The sequence below is a fragment of the Babylonia areolata genome, chromosome 3 (assembly GCF_041734735.1).
Source record: "Babylonia areolata isolate BAREFJ2019XMU chromosome 3, ASM4173473v1, whole genome shotgun sequence".
In the NCBI taxonomy this organism is placed as follows: domain Eukaryota; kingdom Metazoa; phylum Mollusca; class Gastropoda; order Neogastropoda; family Buccinidae; genus Babylonia; species Babylonia areolata.
The window spans coordinates 43,911,681-43,932,751 of NC_134878.1; the positions used below are offsets into that span (position 1 = coordinate 43,911,681).

The following is a 21,071-nucleotide window of genomic DNA, read 5'->3' on the forward strand; positions in this document are numbered from 1 at the left end:
TCTTTAGAACTAATGTTATTCCGTTGACCCACCTAAATTTTCTCCTGGTTGAAATGTATGATACGTAAACATTCAAAATAAATGCTAAAAATAAAAGTTTCACAAAAAAAAAAAAAGGTTCCAGTTTCAGGCCCCCTCTTTTTAAAGCAACTGACAGAAAGCTTGAAGTGTGATAATGATGGGTACAGTAAGTTTAGCATAAGTCGATAATGCTAGTAATTGCTACTTTTCATCCACTGTGGCCAGCATTAAAAAGCATAAACAGTATAACACATTATCATGCTTATAAGTGCAGCAGAACAACTCACAGTGTCATGCCAGTTGTACATAGACAAACCTTACCATCTGTTGCCGATTGATCGGCAAAACTGATCAATAGCACTGCAACAGCGCATGCCAGTTATTGACTGGTGTCATTTGGCCATAGCTTCATTTTCTATGATTCACCCAGTAAGTCAGTTATAGTGAAGATCCAGCCAGTTCAATTTTCTTCGAAGTAAGTGATCATGCATTGTAATTTTATATATTATGAAGCTTTGTTTTGGGGTAAGATCTGGGGCAAAAATGCTTGTTTAGGTTTTGTTTTTGTACATTAACTTGAGATCCTTTTTCATGAAATATGATCATGATTAATATTTTGCTGAAGTGATACATGTTAATATATGTGTTGGGCAAATACTCATGGTGTATGAGTAACATGTGCTGATGTGCTAATAGATACTGTGAGCAGACTATGAAAACCTTCTGGGTGCTTTTACTCCACATCAGGGTCTTTCAGCCGAAAGATACACCAAATGTAGCATACATGCATGATAGAGGTCTGACTATATATAATAATGATGATGATAATAATGATAGGAAGAAGAGCAACAACTATAATGTAATTCATCTAGCACCTTTCCATGTAAAACATTGCTCATTTGTGCTGCGGAAAATCTGAGTAAAACATGCAATTAAGCACTCAAATGAAAACTTACATCCATAACCTTGCACAGACATCCACCCAGACACTAAAGTATGCTCACACATACACAAAACCATCATACACAACACAACACTCATCAGATATGCATCACAGTACCTAAGTAATGCACAGTACAGTAATTAAAACTAGATCAAAATACTTAAAACCATGTCATTAACTGATTAAGTGATATGGTTTACTGTACACACTCCCAACTAAACACACAACCAGGATTTGTGCAATGTATATGAAGGTATGTCTGACTCACCAAAATGATAGAGAAGGCTGCCACACCTATCATAGTTTTAGAATGTGAGAAAATACAATACTTACTCAGTAACTGCAGCTCACACATTGGCCCATGTACTCGCAAAAGATGCTGTTGCTGCATGTTCATATGAATTATATGCACATATGAACACAAGCATACATACACACAGACAAAGGCATACAGGAAATCTGTGTTGGTGTTTGTGTGTGTTTGTGTGTGTGTGTGTGTGTGTGTGTGTGTGTGTGTGTGTGTGTTGGAAATATTTGTATAGATACACCTAACAGGCTTCAATTTTTAAACATGAACACACCCAAAGTATGAATGCTTGAATGGCCCATTAAAAGCCCATTTTCATTGACCATGGGATCTGCAGCCTATGATGAAAAACCACAAATGGTACTGAAAGTTCTTTCAGAGAAAACTGATTAAAATCTTGTGTCAGTTGTAAAGGAAGCCACCATCTCACACTTTATATGCCGCTTAATGTTTGCAAGTTAACACTCACAGAACATGATGTGAAGCATAATCTTGCTCAAAAGTGCAAAAGAAAAAAGGCATTTGATTCGCTTGCATACAGATGGTGATCCATTTTTACCATGGTTTGAATTTAAATGCTGCGTAAAGTTTTGCTCCAACAATTTTCAGATGACTTTTGTGCAAGGCTGAGCTATGGGCAATGTGACTGGACTCCGTGTTGATTATTTAAATGTTGTGTTTAGTTTTGCTCTGAAAACTTCCAGACAACTCTTATGGAAGGTTGAGTTATGAGCAGCATGACTGGACTACGTGTTGAATATTTCTGCGATGATTATTCCAGGTGGGGAACAGGGAGATGGTGTCCCAGGAACTGTGTTCCAGTGATGTGCTGTTGGTTCCACAAAGCTGAACAATGATGAGCATCATTCAGAGCATGGTTGGGGGAGTTGCCCTGGTTGTGGTTGTTGCCATGCTGTGGTGCCAGACTATTTCTTGTCAAGAGTTTGGTAAGAGGGAGTCTTTTGGTGTTGACTGTGCACGTGTTTGTACGTTTCTTGATTTTATGCTGCTTTGCTGAGAGTGATATTAGATGGGAGGGGTGGGGTGGGGAGAGGGGTTGGAGAGAAGATATTAGGGTGATGTGTGTGTGAAGGAGGTGGGGTGGACTTGGTTCAGGGAGGGGTGGGGGGACCAGGAAGAAAGTAGAGTGGAATAGTGTGTGTTTGTGTGTGTGTGTGTGTGTGTGTGTGTGTGTGTGTGTGTGTGTGTGATATGGTTTGTCATTTTTACATTTCTTTTCCTTGTTTCTTTTGTGTGTGTGTGTGTGTGTGTGGCTGTGTTTTTTTGTTGGTTTTGTGTGTGTGTGTATGTATGTGTGTGTGTGTGTGATATGGTTTGTCTTTTTTTCCCTTGTTTCTTGTGTGTGTGTGTGTGTGTGTGTGTGTTGTTGTTGTTGTTGTTGTTGTTGTTGTCTCCTTTGTATTGAAAAAAAATCTCACACTTCACAGATAACAGAAATGGTAGAATACAGTGTCTTCTCTCTCTCTATGTGTGTGTGTGTGTGTGTGTGTGTGTGTGCTGTGTGCAGAGGACCTGGGTGGGTGTGAGGACAGGCCCTGTGTGCAAGGTGTGTGTACACCTCTGTGGCAGGGCCAGTATCACTGCAGCTGCACTCCAGGTGAGACTGACACACCTGTGAGGAAGGGAGGAGGAGGAGCTTGGGTGGGACTTGTAAATTTATATATAAAAAAAGAAAAATCAATATATGCTCAGTTGTGACACATGTTGTTATAGGTTTTGGTTGTGGTGGTAGTGGTGCTTTTGGTGGTGGTGGTGGTGTGTGTGTTTGTGTGTGCACATGTGTGTGTATGAGTGTGTGTGTGTGTGTGTCCTTTTCCTCTTCCTTCCACCCTTCTTCTATTGTTTTGTGTTCATCTTTGTCTTCTTCTTTTTCTTCTTCTTCCTCTGCAACCTTTTCTTCTGGGTCTTTTTCTTCAACTTAATAATTTTTTTTCCTTACACTTGTATAATGTGCCACCAGTGCATTCTTACTTCAGCACATTCCTGGTAGGATATGATCAGCTGGAATATATGTTGTGGGAAAATGGGTGGAATATCACCAGAATGGCAACTGATGGTTGTAAGTTGGCAGTTGAAAGGATGAGTTAGATAGCATACCTTGGGTAAAACATGTCAATCCTTTTATGCATTTCTTAGTTTTTGCCTTCTAATATCTATGTCATGCAAGCTTTTGTCTTGAGCAAGCAGTCAGTCCCATCCAGGCATTATATTTTTATTGGCTGATTGTCTGCATATCTGAATAAGTCAATGTTGTGATTTATCTTGATATTCCATAGTAATCAACTGAAAAACTTGTTATATATTCTCATTAAAAAAAAAGATGCACACACATACACACACACATGCACATGAATGACATTCAGCTTCCAATTTGCAGGTTACAGCGGCAAGAACTGTTCAGACCTGACTGAGCCATGCCTTCTGAATCTGTGCTACAATGGAGCAACGTGTCAGGTGATAGACAACCTCTTTCTGCTGTGTTCAAATTGGAGGAGGGGGTTTGGGGGGAGATGGAGAAAGAAGGGTGTCTTTAACTCACTCGGGACGGCAAGTTTTCTCCCTTGCTTTTCCCCACAGACGGTCCATTTGTAAGGGTTTGGAAAAAAATTGGAAAAAATACAGAGTAAGAAAATGACACTTTCAGAACTGGTTTGTTACGTGTGGGGCTATTACATACAAAAAAAATTTCTCATCTTGTTTTTACAGTTTTGCCATTATGTAGAAAGTAATGCCAATTTTTCACCCCAAATCACCATACCCATGCTCACTTTCTGCACTTAATTCACTTTCTTCTTCGTCGTCATCCACCTCTTCGATGTCTGACCCCTCAGTTTGTAGCATTGCATTTCAAGTACTTCGGCAACACTAAAACGTTGCCGTGGCTGCCTTGTTCGCTTCGTAACATTTTGAGAAGAACCTGCTTCAGATGCCATTTGCTAACAGGCTGCCATGTGAGCAGGCGACCGGTCAGTGACTTTGTCAGCGTGTGTGGGAGACAGGCCACACATGACAGGCTGGCCAATCATACCATTTGGTTGTGGAGTGACCCAGAATAGCACACTCTGCTTGGCTAATCACAAAATCATGTGTACAGTGCGTGATGGATTTTTATTTTTGGAAAATGCTATTCCATTCCGTCGTCCGAATCCAAATACATTTTATGTAGGAATGCTTATGCATTCTGTCATCCGGAGAGAGTTAAACAAATATATGGTGTACAGTGCAGAAGGGAAAAGAAGGGGGGGAAAAAGTCCTTCCCACACAACCATCAGACCTTGAGGAATATGTGAACAGTTCTGTACAGCACCCTAATGGCTCTTCACAGAGCTGAGGAAGAAAATCTTCTTCTTCTTCGTTCGTGGGCTGCAACTCCCACATTCACTCATATGTACACGAGTGGGCTTTTACATGTGTGACCATGTTTACCCCACCATGTAGGCAGCCATACTATGTTTTCGGGAATGAGGAAGAAAATGAAGACCCACCTGCTGCTCTGTACACACAGTCACACCCAGGCTCATATACCGTAGTCCCAGTGCCAGCAGTCCACAGAGCTGTTGATATTAGATCATCAAGAGGCCACACACCAGAGGAGACCCTGCACTGCTACTGAGTTACTTTGGGCTACTTCTGCTCCAACACATTCAGGACGTCATTATGCACCTATTAAACCCCATACGACTGACAACATTGATCAGTAGTCACAGAGCCAGACTCATCAAGCATCTTCTTGCAGGGAAGGCTGCAACATGTCTTTCCAGCAACACTCTCCCCACGAATCTGTTGACACCGATGACTGACAGGAACTCACTACACTCACTGAAGCAGGGAGCAAAATTAAAACTGAGGTCACCTTAAGAGCACAGTATGAAACGCCACACAGTTTTGGACATTTGTTTTTCTTTTTGTTGATGAGGAGGTTGACATTGATACTGCTGCTGCTGCTGCTACTACTACTGCTGCTACTGCTACTACTTCTACTTCTACTACTACTGCTGCTGCTGCAACAAATGTCAATTTATTTGGGGGACTGCATGAAATGTCTGTACTCCACACTACTTTTCACACCATATCATGGAGTCAACCAGGCTTGAGAGATACAGACACCTGCAGTTTTGATCAAGAAACTTTGATCAGCACTCTCAAACAATTCATCCATGAAGTGGATAAACCTTCCACTGTGTCTTGCCCATAGCACAACCCACTGCGGATAGAACTCAGCCACAGGCTTTAAAATCCCACCTCCTGTGGGGGGGCTCAAACTGCATCATCTCATCATCAGTCTTCACTGCCAGCCCCATTGCCACTGTGGCTGGTCAAAAAAAAGGGGGTGGGGTGAAAGAAACAAGGCAAAAAAAAAAAGAAGATAGAACGAAAGAGTAAAAGAAAGAAAACAAAATGTGTGCAGTTTCTGTTTCTTGTCGCATGCAGATTAATTGATTGAAAAATGTTCTATTGATTGGGTGTTTATTTCATTTATTACTGTTTTTTTCTTCTGTGTTTTGCTGTGTGTGTGTGTCTTTGCTTCTTTTATATCTTTCCTATTCATATCATTCCAGGTATTAACTCACTGAATTATCAAACAAATGGTTTCATATTTTTCACTTTTCAAAGTGGTTTTGTTTTGTATTTTGTTTTTTTTTCATTATTCAGTTTTCAGGAATACAATTGCAAACAGTGCTGGCATGTCAAATATTGCTCACCTCTAATTTATTGATGTTTTATTTTCAACTTTCAGCCCAGTGGTTCAGATTTCAGCTGTAGCTGTGCAGACGGATTCATGGGCGAGCGTTGTGAGACAGAAATGCGACCCTGCGATAGTTCCCCCTGTCTGAATGGTGCCACCTGTACCAATGCCGGAGCTGAGTTCAGCTGTGAATGTCCTCATGGATATTATGGTAAGATGTTTGTCTCTTTGTGTGTGTGTGTGGATTGGGAAGGGGATGTGTGTGTGTGTGTGTGTGTCTGGTTATTGTGTGGGATGTGTGTGGTGTGTATGGTTCATTTATATTATTGTGTGTATGAGTCTGTGTTGTGTTGTGTGTGTGAGAGAGAGAGAGTGTGTGCGTTTGTGTAAGTATGTGTGTGTGTGTGTGTGTGCATGTGTGTGTTGTTGTTGTTGTTGTTTTGGTATTGTGTGTATGAGTGTGTGTTTCTAAAGTTTATTATTCAGTGTATCATCTGGCCCAAATGACTAGATGCTCAGTTTGATTTTCCAGTCTAACACGTATGGAAGAAAGGGTGAGGCCAGGATTCCAAACCGGACCCTGGCAAACACTGTATCGGCAGATAAGCATCATAACCATTGTGCCGCCTTCCTCCCTCCCAGGACAGCGGTGTGAGAACATCACAGACCTGTGTCAATCCAGCCCCTGTCGCAACGGAGGGGTGTGTATGTCCGAGGGGGGCGGCTTCACATGTCGCTGTCCAGAGGACAGGGCCGGCCAGTACTGTGAGCGAAAGCAGTTCTGCTATGAAAGTAGAGTATACCTTTTTTTTTTCTTCTTCTTCTTCTAATTCCTTTGTTGTTTTTCATTGATCTTTTTTTTCTTTTCTTTTTTAATTATTGCGATGGAAGGGGAGTATACTACTGTTTTTGTGCCTCCTTTGTTTTTCATCGGTCAGTTTATATGTTGCTACGGAAGGAGAGTATACTGTTTTATTCTTGTTTTGTTTGCCATTCATAATCTATGTATTTCTTTCTTTTTTTTTCTTTTTTTCTTCTTTTTTTTTCTTTTTTTTTTTTTTTTTTTGTTGTTGAGGGAACAGCACCATCCACTTGTCCCTCTGCTAACCACCCCCCTGCCCCCACCACCACCCACCACCTTCCCAGTGTCATCCACTTCACAGTTGCATCTTCAGAAGAGCATCTCAGTCTGTCCTGACCAACACTGCAGGGTCTGTATCTCTCAGGCCTGGGAGTTCTCTTCCGCTTTCCTACCTAGCTGTGAAGCAGGGGGTATGATGTTTCTCTTTGGAAAGCAAACAAAAAAAAGTTATATCTGAGACATTTGAGCTGTATCAAAGCTTCTGGTGTTGACAGAATTGATGAGGATGCCGCTGGATGGATGTTATCTTCTCCTTCGTTCATGGGCTGCAACTCCCACTTTCACTCATCTGTACACGAGTGGGCTTTTACATTGTACGACCGTTTTTACCCTGCAACATAGGCAGCCACACTCCATTTGGGAGTGTGCATGCTGGGTATGTTCTTGTTTCCATAACCCACTGAACGCTGACATGGATTACAGAATCTTTGACGCACGTATTTGATCTTCTGCTTGCATATACATACGAAGGGGGCTGAGGCACAAGCAGGTCTGCACATATGTTGACCTGGGAGATCGAAAAAATCTCTACCCTTTACCCACCAGGCGCGTTACCAAGATTCGAACCCGGGACTCTCAGATTGAAAGTCCAGCGCTTTCACCACTCAGCTGTTGTGCCCGTCGGATGGATGTTATGATGGTCTCCACTCTGGACAGGGACACTCACTCTGTAACTGGGCCATTTCTGTTGTCAGCAGGGGCTCAGTAGGTGGTGCCCTATATATGTAGAATCAGATGCTGCTGAACAGCACCACTTGGTCAGTGAAACAAATACACTGCAGACAGAGTAAAAAAAAAAAGAAAAAAGTAAGATGGCACTGCACTGTGGTAGAGCATGCTGTCTCCATAGAGAGCAGCTAAGATTTCACATAGAGAAATCTGCTGTGACCAAAAAAATGTAATGATACAATACAATTCAATACCATACAATACACTAGAATGCAATACACTAGAATGCAATACAATACAATACAGTGCAATGCAATACAATACAGTACAATACAATACAATACAGTACAATACAATACAATACAATGCAGTGCAGTGCAGTGCAGTGCAATGCAATGCAATACAGTACAAAGTAACTCATCATTGGTGCAGAATCTTCTCTGCTGAGTGGCCATGATGACTGATATTGATTGCTGGTTGTGGGAGGAGGGTGGGGGAAAGAAAAGAGACAGAAGGGAAAAGACAGAGAATGTTTCATCTTCAGTTGTTTGTGCTTGTGTTGGTGTGGAAGGAGGGTTGTGGTTAAGCTTGTCAGAGAGAGAGAGACTAGAAGGGTAGGGAAGATAAAGAGAATGTGTATGGTGTGATGTGGTGTGGTGTGTGCATGGTGCCAGTGTGCTACTGCACATGTGATTGTGTGTGTGTGTGTGTGTGTGTGTGTGTCTTTTGGATGAGATGTTAAACTGAAGTCCTGTGTGCAGCACGCACTGTGTGCGTGTTAAAAAAACCCACAGAAACAAAAGGGTTGCACCCTGACAAAATTCTGTAGAAAAATCCATTTTGAGTTAAGAGTAGATTGGAGAAGACTTACAGACAGAAAAAAACGTAAATAATGAGTGAATCTGCACTGTGGAGATGCTCTCTCCCTGGGGAGAGCAGCCTGAATTGCACACAGAGAAATCTGTTGTGACAACCAAAAAAAAGTGACAAAAATTACACACAAAAGTGATTTTTTTTGTTTGTTTGTTTGTTTTTTTGTTTTTAGATGTTTCATCCTCTTCTCTTGTTTCTATTCCAGAGACACCAGACCCATGCAAGAACAATGGTATTTGCATGCCGCCCTTCTTTATCGGCGACAATGCCACGTGTATCTGTCTCCCTGGGTTCTCAGGCAGCCGCTGTGAGGTCAATGTGGATGACTGCACTGACTCACCCTGTCAGAACGACGGTCAGTGTGTGTCAGTGCAGAATCTGTAAAGGAACTGTTAAGGGCAAGGTTTTTGTGAGTGTGTGTGGGTTCAGAATCTGTGAAGGAACTGTTAGGATGAGGTTTTTGTGAGTGTGTGTGGGATCAGAATCTTTAAAGGAAGTGTTAGGACAAGGTTTTTGTGAGTGTGTGTACAGAATGTGTAAAGGAACGAAGAGGACAAGGTTTTTGTGAGTGTGTTTGGGATCAGAATATGTGAAAGAACTATTAGGACGAGGTGTGCGTGTGTGTGAGTGTGTGTGGGATCAGTAAATGTAAAAGAACTGTTAGGATAAGGTTTTTGTGAGTGTGTATGAGTACAGAATATGTAAAGGAATTATGAGGACAAGATATTTGTGAGTGTGTGTGGGTACAGAATCTGTGAAGGAACTGTTAGGATGAGATTTTTGTGAGTGTGGGTGGGATCAGAATATGTGAAAGAACTATTAGGACGAGTTTGTGTGTGTGTGTGTGTGTGTCTGTGTGTGTGTGTGTACAGAATCTATAAAGGAAGTGTTAGGACAAGGTTTTGGTGAGTGTGTTTGGGTACAGAATCTGTAAAGGAAGTGTTCAGACAAGGTTTTTGTTAGTGTGTTTGAGTACAGAATCTGTGAAGGAACTGTTACGACGAAGTTTTTGTGAGTGTGTGTGGGATCAATAAGAATTAGGATTAGGGTTTTGTGAGTGTGTATGAGTACAGAATATGTAAAAGAATTATAAGGACAAGTTGTTTGTGAGTGTGTGTGGGTACAGAATCTGTGAAGGAAGTGTTCAGACAAGGTTTGTGTGAGTGTGTGTGGGATGTAAAAGAACTGTTAGGATGAAGTTTTTGGGAGTGTGTATAGGTACAGAATCTGTGAAGGAACTGTTAGGATGAGGTTCTTGTGAGTGTGTATAGGTACAGAATTGTAAACAAGATATGGTTAAGAAAAGGACTGTGTACACATGTTTTTCTTTCTTTTTTTCTTTTTCTTTGCTTTCTGTTTTCTCTCTTTTTAATTTTTGAAGGTCGTTCTTTTTGCATGTCATTTTCTTGTGTGTTACCATGCAGATGGATCTCAGATTCAAGACAACACAAATAGTTTAATGTGTCTCGGCCATAGGCATACACACACAGAGTGTAGTGGGGAAGGGTGTTGAGTATTATGAATTTCAAAATGTGATAACATTACTTTAAACACATTGATTACATTTAATACACTTCATCATTCCCCATATTGTTTTAGCAAACTGCATGTCATATATTCTGAACAGCTGAATATCGTTGGTATCTGAGGTTCAGTAAAAAATACAACAATCACATTTCTTAATATTACTTCCATTAATTTGCATTAGTTTGTTGTCTCATGTAAGTTTGTATGTCCTCCACAGGCACCTGTCTCGATGGCATCAACAGCTTCACCTGCGAATGCAGCGCCCTCTTCACAGGAGATGACTGCTCTGAGCCTGTGAACCCTGACCCCTGTGAGCAGAACCTGTGTCAGAATGGTGGCTACTGCTGCTCTCTGGGCAAACAGGGCTGCTCTCCTGACTTGGCTGAGGGAGACTACCAGTGCTTCTGTCAGGACGGCTTCACCGGTGAGAGACAAAGCGAGACAGACAGAGAGAATGAGAAAGAGACAGATGTATTTTTCAGGAAGTTAACCCTCATCTTGACCACACACACACACACACACACACACACACACACACACACACACACACATGCGCACGCACGGGCACACACACACACACACACACACAAACAAACAAACAAACAAACACACACACACACACATACACACACACACACACAAACACAAATACACAACCACACACACGCACACACACATGCACACACACACACACACACACACACACACACACACACACACACACACAGACTTTCAGTTTTATGGAGGCATCAAAGCTTGCGAACTTATCCATATACACTACACCACATCAGGATGCTCTAAGAAGATAGAAAGAAAATTTTGGTGAAGTGGGTTAAGACCCCCTGACTTATGCAGAGACTCATCATTGTGGTCAGACCTTCAGACCCTAACAAATGATGCATCAAAAAACAAACAAAATGCATACATATACACACACACACTTACTTTCTACAGTTCTCAGCAGTGCTGTATTGTGCAGTGCATCCCTGGAGAGAGTTCATCACCACTTGAAGCTTTTTTTTTTTAATCTTTATGTGTTTTTTTTCACTGAGCCTGACCTGTTCATAGATATCACTGACTTTTTTTCTTTTCTTTTTTTTTCTTTTTTTTTGCTACGGCCCTGTGTTTGGATTGAAAAAGAAAGAAAAAGAAAAAGTCAGAATGATGTGTTGTTTTCAACAGCAAAATACAAGCTACAGTAAAACTTTGAAGTACATTCTGAGTGACGCAGTATGTTCCCTGAACAGCTGTTTCGACAGCTCTCAGTGTATGTGCATGTTGGTGTTTGTGCAGGAAATCACTGTGAAGAAGTCATCGGCCCCTGCATTCAGAACCCCTGTCAGAACAGAGGCTTCTGCACACGCTCAGAGGACACTTACCACTGCACCTGCCCCATGACCTTCGGAGGGGTCAACTGCCAGGAACCAGCCCCCTGTGCTAGCCAGCCATGCTTGAACGGCGCCTTATGTATACCTGAGGGCAGCAGTTTCACCTGCAACTGTCAAGGTCTGGCGTTTGGTCCCTACTGTCAGTTTTCGGAGCGGTGTGCCGAGGACAGCTGTGGGAACGGAGGGACGTGTTCAGAGACTGTGACGGGACTGTCCTGTGACTGCACTCCCTTGTTCACCGGCACTAGGTGTGAGACTGCCATGCCGTGTCAGTCTGCTCCATGCCAGAATGGCGGGAACTGCACGGACCTGTCCCTGACGGAGTTCCACTGCCAGTGCCCTGAAGGCTTCACGGGCACCGTGTGTGAAAGTGAGCTGCCATGTAGGAGCCAGCCGTGCTTGAATGAAGGCACATGTGAGAACAACGGAACTGCGGGCTTTATGTGTTACTGCACCAGCGATTTCACAGGGACGGTGTGTGAAACTCGCCTTGGCTGTGACAGCAGCCCCTGTCTGAACAACGGGCAGTGCATCACATCTTTGGATGGCTATTTCTGCTCCTGTCCCCTTTCTCATGAAGGCGCTCGCTGCGAGACTTATCTCCCTTGCACAAGCAACCCCTGCTATTATAAAGCAAAATGTGTCGATGTTGACAACTCTACGTTCACGTGCATGTGTCCAGAAGGTAAAAGGTGTCCTGTGATAGCAATGTTCTCCTGTGTGTCAGCATTGTTGCTGGAAGTTCCTGTGTTTTCACTGAATGAGTGTGTGTTCTTCTGGTGTGAGTGTATGTTGGGTGTGCTCATGCAGACAGTTGAATGTGTTTCACTTGTCGGATGTCTGCATGTTTGTGCTTGTGTGTTTATCATGTGAATGTGTATGTATGTGAGCAGTGTGTGTGTGTGTGTGTGTGTGTGTGTGTGTGTGTGTGTGTGTGTGTGTGAATCAGAATCAATTTTAATGTCAAATAATCCTGAACAAGGTTTATAAGACACGCATGCAAAGCTACATGAAACCACACACAAAATAGCAAAACAAATTAGATAAATATTGAACAAAAGATTGAATCACTCCTGCACGCTATGGCATTTTGGGCAGCAGTTACTGACAAATGTCCCAAACAGTCCCACAAGTTTTGTCTTCCAGTATTAGCTGACTGGATTTAATCATATTTGGAAGGTATTTTTGAATTTTTTGTATGAATTCTATTCTAATTTCTTTGTATAATTTGCAGTCATCTAAGAAATGATATTCATCTTCTGTTGTTTGGCGTTGTGAACATAGTCTCCTTTCTTTTGGGATGTTGAAATATCTGCCTTTTTCTATTGCTAAATCATGACAGGATATTTTTAGTGTGTAGTCCTGTGTCAGTGTTTGAACTCACAAAGATGACACCATTATCTTGAGAGAAAAAACAACCCACAAATGCTGAAAGTCCTTTATAAATGTGAGAAGAAAAAAAAAGTACTTACACAATGTTAACAAAGAAAGAAATGTTTTGAAATTCTTGTCTGTGCAGACTCAACGCCCTTCCCTTGCCTAGCAAGACATGGTTCACCTGTGTTTGCAGCAGGATATATGACACAGTGTGTTCTCACCTTCATGTGTTCTCATTTGTTTTCTGCAGGATATATATGACTCAGAATGTTCTCACCTTCATGTATTCACCTGTGTTTTCTGCACGGTATGTTCTCTCACCTTCATGTGTTCACCTGTGTTTTCTGCACGGTATGTTCTCTCACCTTCATGTGTTCACCTGTGTTTTCTGCACGGTATGTTCTCTCACCTTCATGTGTTCACCTGTGTTTTCTGCAGGATATAGATTATATGATATGACGTAGTATGTTCTCACCTTCATGTATTCACCTGTGTTTTCTGTAGTATATATAATATGACACATAATGTTCTGACCTTTATGTATTCACCTGTGTTTTCTGTAGTATATATAATATGACACATTACGTTCTCACCTTCATGTATTCACCTGTGTTTTCTGCAGGATATATAATATGACACATTATGTTCTCACCTTCATGTATTCACCTGTGTTTTCTGCAGGATATATAATATGACACATTATGTTCTCACCTTCATGTTTACACCTGTGTTTTCTGCAGGATCAGTGATGCAATGTGTGTTCTCACCTACAATCTGTGTCTGCTGCAGGCTATTCGGGAGAGCTGTGCCAAACGTACTTACCCTGCACAACAGAGCCATGTTTGAACGGCGGCACGTGCATGGACCTGAGAAGTTCCTATAGCTGCAACTGCACAGATTTGTACACAGGGCCCCGCTGTGAGATCTTCAACCCGTGCGCGTCTTTCCCCTGCCAGAACGGGGGTCTGTGCAGTAACAGGGGAGACGATTTCCACTGCCAGTGTCCTGTGGCGTTTACAGGTGAAGGAACTGCACTGGCTGCCTGGTAGTTTCTGTTCTCTGTGCAAGTCGGCAGTTCTTGCCATCCGCCATTTTGATGGCACACTTCCTATATTGTTACAAATCCTCACTCTGCACAAACAACCCCTCACACTGAAAAGGTTCACAAAATTTCAAAAAGAAACATGAAATATCTTGGCCAGTATGCTTTCAGTTTTAATGCACCAGCCATCTAGAATTCATTGCATGCTAGTCTGAGAAAAACACAACAATTTTAACTGAATTTAGACAAAATCTATAGATACATTTTTTCCCAAGCAGACTTTTATGTAATTTTTTTTTTATTTATACCTGCCACTCTGTGTGTGTGTGTGTGTGTGTGTGAGTGAGTGAGTGTGTGAGTGTGTTTGTGTACCCATTGAGTTTCTTTTCAAAGAATTGTGTCTTATAGATGCCTTTTATTATCATTATAGTTTCAAGGCAATGATCTATTGTACCAACTCCTAAAAATGGAATGTTATCATGATTCATTATTAAAAATCATTATAATTGATAGTTAGGAAAGGGTTTTGGCAACGTTCCTAAGTCATTTAGGTTTTCACTGAATAATCTTAACTTGGCTGATTGATGAAAACTAAAAAGAAGTGGTAACCCACAGGCTGAGCATTGGAAACTGAAAGAACTGTGATCTATGTAAAATGTATGTTGCTTTCTTTAAAAACCTGATCACGTTCCTTGCTAGTGCTGCTGATTGTGACTGCTGGTGATGTAGTTCACATAAAGAAAAAGAAAAACAGAGGCACTAGACGTCTTCTCCTTCTTCGATTTTCGCCATTGCTCCTCCTCCAACTTGTTTCACTGTTCTCTTTCCCCTTGTCTTGTTAAATGATGCAGATCGTGTTTTTTTTGTTTTTGTTTTTGTTTTTTTTAAGGAGAAATCAGTGGATGCGTAAAAGTTCTGCAAATGAGCAGGATAGTTTCAGCATCCCTGGAAGGTTCTTTCTCTTTTTTTTTTTTCTTTTTCTTTTTTTTTTTCGTTTGTTGTTGGGTTTTTTTGTCTTTTGTATCTTTTTTTTTTTGTCCTTTTTTTTTTTTTTTTTTTTTTTGTTCCTTCCATCCTCATTTTTCTCCATTCTGTTGTCTTTTCTTTTTTTTCTTCTTTTTTTTCCCTCATGTTTTTAATCTGTCTTCTTCCCGATGGCATGTTCAAACACTTACAAGACCATGCAACATATATTACACATACATAATGGTTTCACACAAAATCATACTCCTTGAAAGAGAAGCATGGTATACATACACAGATCGTGTTGTTTTGTTATCTTGCAAATGTGTCCACTATCTCTGTGATGTAATTAGGGAGAGGGGGGTAGAATGGGACCTTTCATCTCCTCGCAACGCAGCATGTAGTGGCATGTTTCGGAATGTATGATAGCGAAATAGTATCCCGGCTTGTAGCGGCTGCCATACGCAGCAAGACTCAGTTTCAGTAGCTTCAGTAGCTCAAGGAGGCATCACTGCGTTCGGACAAATCCATATACGCTACACCACATCTGCCAAGCAGATGCCTGACCAGCAGCGTAACCCAACGCGCTTGGTCAGGCCTTGAGAAGGTTCAGCCAGTTTGAAACAAACAAAAAAAACCAACTTCAGTCCTCTGTGGTGCTTTACAGCACAGAGTTGTGAATGATTATAAAGTTCTGTTGTGTTTTGTTTTGTGTAACTATTCTTGATGTCTTCTGTGTGTTTGTGTTGTACTGTGTTTCTCTTTTTTTGTCACAAGAGAATTCTGTGTAAGAAATTCAGGCTGCTCTTACCAGGGAGAACACATTGCTACAGTGCAGCACCACCCTTTTTTATTTTTCTTTCTTTCTTTTTCTTTTTTCTTTTTTTGTTTGTTAGTCTTTTGGGGAGGGGGGGTTTGGTTGTTTGGTTTCTGCCTGCGAATGTATTTGTTTTCCTATCAAAGTGGATTTTTCTGCAGAAAATTGCCATGCACAACCCGTTTGTTGCAGTGGGTTCTTTTTACATGTGTTAAGTGCATGCTACACACAAGACCCCAATTTATTGTCTCATCTGAATGACAAGTTTTGATGTTATCTGCATACCCTTATGTTATCTGTGTACATTGTTCAAATGAAATGACAATGATGAAAATAACAATGATAATGATAAAATCTCCATGGTGACAGGAAAGAAGTGTGAGTCATCCCTTCAGCCCTGTGCCAGCCAGCCCTGTCAGAACGGCGGTACCTGTCGCTCCAACGGAACCAAGTTCACCTGCGACTGCCCGCCCACCAGTGCCGGCAATTTGTGCCAGACCTTCATTCCCTGCGGGAGCTCCCCCTGTCAGAACGGCGGCTTCTGCCACAGCGCCATCAACACATACACGTGTCAGTGCGCCATCCACTACACAGGCAGGGACTGCGAGGTCGCGATGCCCTGCGCCTCTCAACCCTGTGTCAACGGTACCTGTGTCGATCAGGAGAGCGGGGACTACACGTGTGAATGTCTGCCAAACTACACAGGCCGCAATTGTGATGAGCACGTGTCGTCATGCAACGCTGACGTGTGTGTCAATGGGGACTGCGTGCAACAGGAGGAGGGGGACGAGCAGTGTGTGTGTCGAGAGGGGTTCACTGGTAAGGCTGTCTGTAGTGGTTTGTGTCATTAGCTGGTTTTCTTCTTTTTCTTTTTTTTTGCCTTGCCACATTATATAGTATAACAGCAGCAGTATCTTACACATTATCAAAACCACTTGATTGATAATCAATAATTCATGTAACAGGATGAAGATACTGAAATCAACAACAGCATTATCTTACACATCACCAGAATCACTTGATTAAAATATCTAATGTAACTGGATGGAAACATTTACATCTGCCATACCTAAATCTGCCATCCATGAAGACACTTCAGCAGCAGAGCCTTATCAGATCAAAGGGGTGTGTGCAGCCTAGATAGACTGTAACAAACAATGTATGATTTTGCCAGAGTTCTTTATGACTTATTAAATAAAATAAAAAAATCATTGATCATATCTTTATAATGCGGATGCAGATGACTTAGAAAAAGGAATCATTGATCAAATCTCTATAATGTGGATGTGGCTGTGGCTGTTATCCAGTACCTGTTGTCCTGTTAATCTGTGTTTTGTATTTCTGGTGTGAATGATCTGAACTCTCAAAACAACTGGTCATTTTGATGAGAAGGTTAATCGATATGTAGCATACACTCAGCACATGTAAAAGAATGTGCATCAACAAGAGACAAGAGGGTTGTTTTTGGCAATCTTTCTTTATGATAAAATCTGCTCTTATATACATGTGGTGTGTGTGTGTGTGTGCACGTGCGTATGTGTGTGTGTTTATGCATGCATGACTGAAGTCTGAATGAATGACACATGAAACAAGTGATGAGCACCTAAAGGCAGCTGTCAGTTGACTCTACCAGGCAGGTATTTATTGTACAAATGACTCCATGTTTGTAAAGCATTTACAGTTTGGCCCCTGACCGAAGACCAGTCAGTCAAATGACTCTGCGTTTATAAAGTGCTGAGAGCTTGGTACTCCAAGCAAAGATTGGCGCTATATAGATATAAGATTCTATATCAGTTCATTAAAGATGGGTGCCATGTAAGTATCCAAATCAATCAGTCAAATGACTGTGTTTGATAAAGTGCTAAGAGCTTGGTACTCTGACCAAAGATGGGTGTTATAAAAGGTGTATCCACATCAATTTGTCAATCATATTAATCAGCGACAACCTTACACACACAACAGTCACCATGCTGTCCTTTCCGTCCAGGGAGCAGCTGTGAGATAGAGGAGATGGCGTGTCAGTCGCAGCCCTGCCAGAACGGGGGCACCTGCCAGAACCTGGGCTCCACCTTCTCCTGCCTGTGCCCCGCCAACTTCACAGGGCTGCGCTGCGAGGCGACCCTCCCCCCATGCACCTTCACCCCCTGCCACCCCTCCGCCACCTGCGTGGACCAGGAGGGGGGCAACTACACCTGCGTGTGCCCCCCAGGGCTGGAGGGCCCCACCTGTCACCAGGTGGTGTCACCCTGCGACAGTGGCCCCTGCCGGAACAACGCCACCTGCGTCAGCAGCGCTCCCCCAGAGTTTGAGTGTCAGTGCACTCCTGCCTATACTGGTGAGAGGGGTCTGTTTGGTGTTGTTTTTTGTTTTTTTTCTTTTTAAAATGTTTCATAAAAATTGTGATGGTGATGATGATATTAGTGTTGTTTACACTACACTGCATATTGTTTGCTAAGAAAAAAAAAACCCTGATTAAAGTGCTTACTGAGTAAGATGTTTCATGTTCTGTGCAAACGTACCATAAAAACAGGTCTCAGCAATGCTAAGTGATCATGAACAGCCACTCTGGCAAACTGCACTGCCCTTTTGTTGCCATTGGTTCTTGTTGTCAGCTCCCTCCTCCTCCTCTCCTACCTTTGAACCGATAACATTCAAAATGTGAAGATTAAAACCCCGTGAGTGCCGTAGAATGTATCATGTATGTGCATAGTGACGTCACTAATAACGTCATCAGAAGAGGGGAAATAACTCTGGAGGGCTGAAAAATCACACAGTGGCGTGTCTCCAGACCTTTTTCTCAGTTTTAGGCTTATTGTTTCGGATAATGTTTTTATAACTTGAAACACCACTTTCTACTGTTTTTCCGCTGGTGCTGAAGGGGTTAATTAAATTAATACACGAACAAGATGACTGCGATGAGCAGCACACGTGATGGGACATGACACACTGTGCCTTCTGTGTGTGCAGGTCAGCTGTGTGAGACAGTGCTGGGGTCCTGCATCAGCTCCCCATGCCTGAACAAGGGAACCTGTGAGATGTCGGAGACTGGCTTCGTCTGCGTCTGCCTCCCACCCTACACAGGTCTCTCGCCTCACACTTCAGTCTTTATCGTGTGCTCATGAAATGAGGAAGTTTTCTTGCAGGCACGTAAGAGGAGTGTTGTCCTGGTGGTGACACGTCTTGCCTAGGAAGTGAGAGAATCTGAGCGCCAGGGATGAAAGAACCCCTCACTCGGCACAGTTCTTCTTCTTCTTCATTCGTGGGCTGCAACTCCCACGTTCACTCGTATGTACATGAGTGGGCTTTTACGTGTATGACCATTTTTACCCCTCCATGTAGGCAGCCATATTCGGTTTTTCGGGGGTGTGCATGTTAGGCATGTTCTTGTTTCCATAACCCACTGAACGCTGACATGGATTACAGGATCTTTAACCTCGTATTTGATCTTCTGCTTGCGTGTACACAAAAGGGGGGTCAGACACAGGCAGGTCTGCACATATGTTGACCTGGGAGGTTTTAAAAAAATCTCCACCCTTCACCCACCTGGCGCCGTTACCGAGATTCGAACCCAGGACCCTCAGATTGAAAGTCCAACGCTTTAACCACTTGGCTGTTGCGCCCATCATTCGGCACAGTATTTTCACCCCCTCCACTAGACCTTGAGGGGTTGTCCAGGCACTGGTCATTTGGATGAGACGATAAACCCAGGTCCCTTGTGTAGCATGCACTTAGCACATGTGAAAGAATCCCACAGCAGCAGAAGGGTTGTCCCTGGCAAAATTCTGTAGAAAAACCCACCTTGACAGGAAAACAAAGACTCTTGCAGACAGAAAAAAAAGAAAAATAATAATATGGGTGGTGCTGCACTGTGGCACTCCATAGGGAGAGCAGCCCAAATTTCACACAAAGAAAATCTGTTGTGACAAAAATATAATTCTGTATAATTTGATACGTCACAATACAAAGTGATACAATACAATTTGATAAAATACAATACGATACAATGCAATACAATACAACATGATGCAATACAATACAATGCAGTACAATGCAATGCAATGCAATGCAATACATCTTCACCCAGGTGTCAGCTGTGAAGACATCGTGGCTACCTGTGACCCTGACCCCTGCGAGGGGCGTGGAGAATGCTTCACGGACGAGTGGGGGGCGTACTGTCAGTGCGACTCGCAGTACCAGGGCCTGTTTTGTGAGCTGCCCAGAGGTGGGTCAAATAGAGTTAATAATAGCTTTTTTTGGGGGGGGCCGGGTGGGGGGGGACCCAGAATTCTGGACATTTCATTTTCCATATTTTGATGGCGATGAATGGTGACGGAGGGTGATGAAGATGCTGCTATGGGGGGCGAGAGTGCGGTGGGGGTGGTCCATTTAGGTATGGGACCTGCTTGACAAGGCTGTACTCTCATAATATATATATATATATATATATCCTGGTGTTCAGCAGGCTGAGAGATACAGACACCTTCAGTGTTGGTCAGGAAGTTTGAGCAGCAAGTCTGAAGACGCATCTGTGAAGTGGATGACACTTTACTGTGTGGTCCCAGTCTTCCTGTTTGGGCTCATAGCAAACTCAGATCTGGATAGGAGCTGGTTCTTAAACAGAAAAAAAACGCAACAACACCACTCGTGGGGTTGGAACCTAGGTCCTCACAGTCTTCAGTCTGTGAAGCTAACCACTTCAGCAAGGCGACTGGTAACAATGATGATATTTTGTAATCATGTGGTGCAAACTCCCCTCACACTGGGCTCTGTGCTCTGTACGAGAGTTCTTTACGATAGTACATAATGGCATAGAACAGAACAGCACATTAAGACATGCATGAAAACACACACACACACACACACACACACACACACACACACACACACACTATATATATATATATATATATATATGTATATGTATATAAATAAATAAATAAATAAAATATATATATATCTCTTTCTCTGTCTCTTTCTCTGTCTCTCTTTCTCTCTCCCTCTCTCTCTCTCTCTCTCTCAGTATATATATATATATATATATATATATATATATATATATATATATATATATATATATATATATATACTGATGACTACCTGTGTACTGTATTATTGCAGGAAATGTGTGTCAGTCCAACACGTGTCAGAATGGGGGGACGTGTACAAACAAGGCAGGAACCGCTGTGTGCCAATGCCCCACTGGATTTTCTGTAAGTCCCAGAGAATATTAAAAAAATACTGTATTTCACTGACTATAAGGCACTTCTGAACATAAGGCGCATCAACCAAATAAGA

The 21,071-nt window shown here is 42.3% G+C and overlaps 1 protein-coding gene across 1 annotated transcript in view; it reads left to right on the plus strand.

Annotated features, from left to right (window-relative positions):
* The first annotated feature begins 110 nt into the window (after nucleotides 1-110).
* LOC143280003 (uncharacterized) overlaps nucleotides 111-21,071 on the plus strand; it is a 25,247-nt gene continuing 4,286 nt past the window's right edge. The window contains exons 1-15 of the mRNA XM_076584441.1: nucleotides 111-496; nucleotides 2,053-2,218; nucleotides 2,800-2,889; nucleotides 3,670-3,746; nucleotides 6,031-6,190; nucleotides 6,622-6,771; nucleotides 8,868-9,017; nucleotides 10,407-10,613; nucleotides 11,483-12,262; nucleotides 13,744-13,974; nucleotides 16,146-16,595; nucleotides 17,764-18,111; nucleotides 18,744-18,857; nucleotides 19,861-19,998; nucleotides 20,895-20,986. Of these exons, the coding sequence (XP_076440556.1) occupies nucleotides 2,125-2,218; nucleotides 2,800-2,889; nucleotides 3,670-3,746; nucleotides 6,031-6,190; nucleotides 6,622-6,771; nucleotides 8,868-9,017; nucleotides 10,407-10,613; nucleotides 11,483-12,262; nucleotides 13,744-13,974; nucleotides 16,146-16,595; nucleotides 17,764-18,111; nucleotides 18,744-18,857; nucleotides 19,861-19,998; nucleotides 20,895-20,986 (3,081 nt within the window). The 5' untranslated portion in view covers nucleotides 111-496; nucleotides 2,053-2,124. The remainder of the gene's footprint in view (nucleotides 497-2,052; nucleotides 2,219-2,799; nucleotides 2,890-3,669; nucleotides 3,747-6,030; nucleotides 6,191-6,621; nucleotides 6,772-8,867; nucleotides 9,018-10,406; nucleotides 10,614-11,482; nucleotides 12,263-13,743; nucleotides 13,975-16,145; nucleotides 16,596-17,763; nucleotides 18,112-18,743; nucleotides 18,858-19,860; nucleotides 19,999-20,894; nucleotides 20,987-21,071) is intronic.